The 3,099-nt window shown below is 43.6% G+C and overlaps 1 protein-coding gene across 1 annotated transcript in view; it reads right to left on the bottom strand.

Moving 5' to 3' along the window:
* Positions 1-3,099, bottom strand: part of LOC117953076 (titin-like) — a 225,219-nt gene that overhangs the window by 98,398 nt on the left and 123,722 nt on the right. The window contains 3 exon segments of the mRNA XM_034885791.1: positions 525-695; positions 729-1,019; positions 2,346-2,715. Of these exon segments, the coding sequence (XP_034741682.1) occupies positions 525-695; positions 729-1,019; positions 2,346-2,715 (832 nt within the window).

Raw genomic sequence — 3,099 nt, 5'->3', positions numbered from 1 at the left:
CTGGATCTGAAGTCTCTTTATATAGACCTTAGTGGTCCCTAATACTGGATCTGAAGTCTCTTTATATAGACCTTAGTGCTTAGCCGTGTTTCTGCCGATTTGTTTCCTGCAGAGAAACTGAAGGTAATCACGCCGCTGAAGGACACAGAGGCCAAAGAAGGACAGGAAGTGGTCCTGAACTGCGAGGTGAACACAGAGGGAGCCAAGGCCAAGTGGCTGAAGAACGAGGAGACCATATTCGAGAGCAGCAAGTACGTGATGGTCCAGAGAGACAACGTCTTCTCTCTGAGGATCAAAGACGCCCAGAAGGGAGACGAGTCCAGCTACAGCATCAACCTGACCAATCAGAGAGGAGAGCAGGCCAAGAGCTCCTGCAGCCTCGCCGTCAAAGGTCAGTGGTATTTGTTTGGCAGTTGAGTTCAAATATCAACAGTCTTTGTGTTAAGTAAGGAAGTCCAATGAGAAAGTTTATGATGTCATAAAAAGAAAGACCTTCCCCCCAGCGGGTGCATAACAGTGTTAACATGGGGTGTTGTGTGTGGTCCAGAGGAGAGTCTGAGGATCGTGGTTCCTCTGGAGGACATCGACACCCAGGAGAAGAAGACCGTCAGCTTCTCCTGCAAGGTCAACCGGCCCAACGCCACGCTGACGTGGACCAGGGCCGGCCAGGAGATCGTCTTCAGCAAACGCATCGTCTACCGAGTGGACAAGGACAAGCACACGCTGACCATCAAGGACTGCACGCTGGCGGACGAGGGCGAGTACACCGCCGTCGCCGGGGACAACAAGTCGTCGGCGGAGCTGATCATCAGCGAGGCGCCCACCGACTTCAGCGTGCACCTCAAGGACCAGACCATCACCGAGTTCCAGGACGCCGTGTTCACGTGCAAGCTCACCAAGGAGAAAGCAGAAGCCAAGTGGTACAGGAACGGACGCGAGATCAGAGAAGGACCGAGGTACGTCTGTCCTGGACCGAACTCCAGGTCCAGGTCCAGGTTCAGGTCCAGGTTCAGGTTCAACTATCCAAACCCTCACAACTTTGGGTTTTATAGCCGGACAACCAAAGTCACTTTGTCGCCTAGTTCAGAAACCAGCAGCTCGGTTTCTCGCTGGTTTTAACAGACAGCCCCCCCCAATAATTGCTGTTTTGTTCGGCTCAATGTTTCTTTTAGAATTAATAATAGCAACAATAACAATACATTTATTTATAGAGCTCTTTCAATTAAAGTGCTTTACAAAAAGAACATCATTAAAATACAAATTAAAGTACAATAAAGAATGTAATAAAAACAGTAAAAGTAAATACCACTGTACCAATACATCAAAGTTAAATGAACCTTTAGGACTCATACGCAGCAGAGAATAAGGAAGTCTGGAGCTTTGATTTAAAAACCTGAGTTAAACATCCGGGCCAACCTCCTCTGGACCACCGTTCCAGAACGTTGATTTAAGATCAATGAATGTAAAGCAATTACAATTATTATCATTCATTTATTTGGTGATTAAGTTGCGGCTGTACTAGGAAATAAGAAGGATTACCTTTCGTTTTACCTCAGGCTGAACTTTCAATTCTGTTTGCATCACACACTTTATTATCTCAACTTTATCTCGACTTAAACTTAACTTAAGTTTAAATGAGTTTCTTTCTAACCAAATTACAAAAATACCAAAAAAGGATGATTCCATACAACGCTTTTTTAACTCAAATATTTTGTATATTTCTACATAAATGAGAGTTATTGACCATGAATTCCCAAAAGTATGAAACTAGTAAGGTTGTGGTGGTGAAAAAACAAGAAAATAAAAATGCGTTGACACTTAAAAAAAGGGCAAAAATTTCAACAAAATTTCGAAAAAAGGGTAAAAAATAAACGAGAGTGAATCTTTTTTGACCCGGCAGGAAAACACAAGGTTAAATTTAACTTTGTTATCTCAACTTTTGCCAAACTGAACCATAAGCTCGCCTTTCAGAACTTCCATAGTTTTGCGTCTTTGTTTGTTTTTATTTACCCAAATCTTGTCTGTTGAGCTCTCTGTATTGTATATATATACAGTATTTATAAACCTATATATATATATATATATATATATATATATATATATATATAGATATCTATATATATATATATATTGACCTCAGCATATCCTGTTGTTGACTTGCTTTGTCTGCGAAACCACTTTATAAAGTCATTATTATGCTAACGTTAGGGCTTCGGCTTTATCATCAACTTAAGCTAACGACTGAACAACTTCCTGTTTGTTTTCCCAGATACAAATTTGAGAAAGAGGGGAAGATGTGCACGTTGCGTATCAAAGAGTGCAGACCGGACGATGAGTGTGAATACGCCTGCGGCGTGGAGGACAAGAGGTCCAGAGCCAGGCTCTTCGTGGAAGGTCAGTTTCTGCACATTCTGCTCACCACTTCTTCTCTTCAGTGTGAACCACTTCCTGTTCGGATTGACGTCATTGTGAGCCTCTTCCTGTCCCGCAGAGACCCCGGTGGAGATCGTCAGACCGCCGCAGGATGTGTTCGAACCCCCGGGCTCGGACGTCGTGTTCGAGGTGGAGCTCAACAAGGACAGAGTGGAAGTGAAGTGGTTGAGGAACAACATGACAGTCGTCCAGGGAGACAAATACCAGATGATGAGCGAGGGTAAAATCCACAGACTGCAGGTCTGTGAGATCCGCCCGCGAGACCAGGGAGAGTACAGACTCCTGGTCAAAGACAAAGACGCCAAGGCCAAGCTGGAGCTGGCAGGTAAGAGCATCAAACTTCAATCTGGACCCTGTTTTCCCCATGCTTTGGATCTCAGACCTGTTTGTAATGTAAACCTACAGGACAGATGTTCAGCACCAGTCAGCCTCTGTTCTGTTGTTGCCGCTGACAGACTCAGAATATTATCATTATTATTATTAAGAGTCTAAAAAACATTATGGGATGGATCCCTACAGAGATAGACCTTTTAGTTAAAGAGTAAGATCATTTTAGTTTAACATGGAACAGAAATCACCATCACCAAACCCACCAGACTCCATGTAAATAATCACTACTTTTAGCAGGTATAGAGCAGCATATCTCCACCAGACTCCATGTAAATA

This window comes from Etheostoma cragini, chromosome 11, assembly GCF_013103735.1.
Source record: "Etheostoma cragini isolate CJK2018 chromosome 11, CSU_Ecrag_1.0, whole genome shotgun sequence".
NCBI classification, from domain to species: domain Eukaryota; kingdom Metazoa; phylum Chordata; class Actinopteri; order Perciformes; family Percidae; genus Etheostoma; species Etheostoma cragini.
The sequence above is the reverse complement of the archived record's forward strand: the minus strand, read 5'-3'. Positions and strand labels throughout refer to the sequence as shown.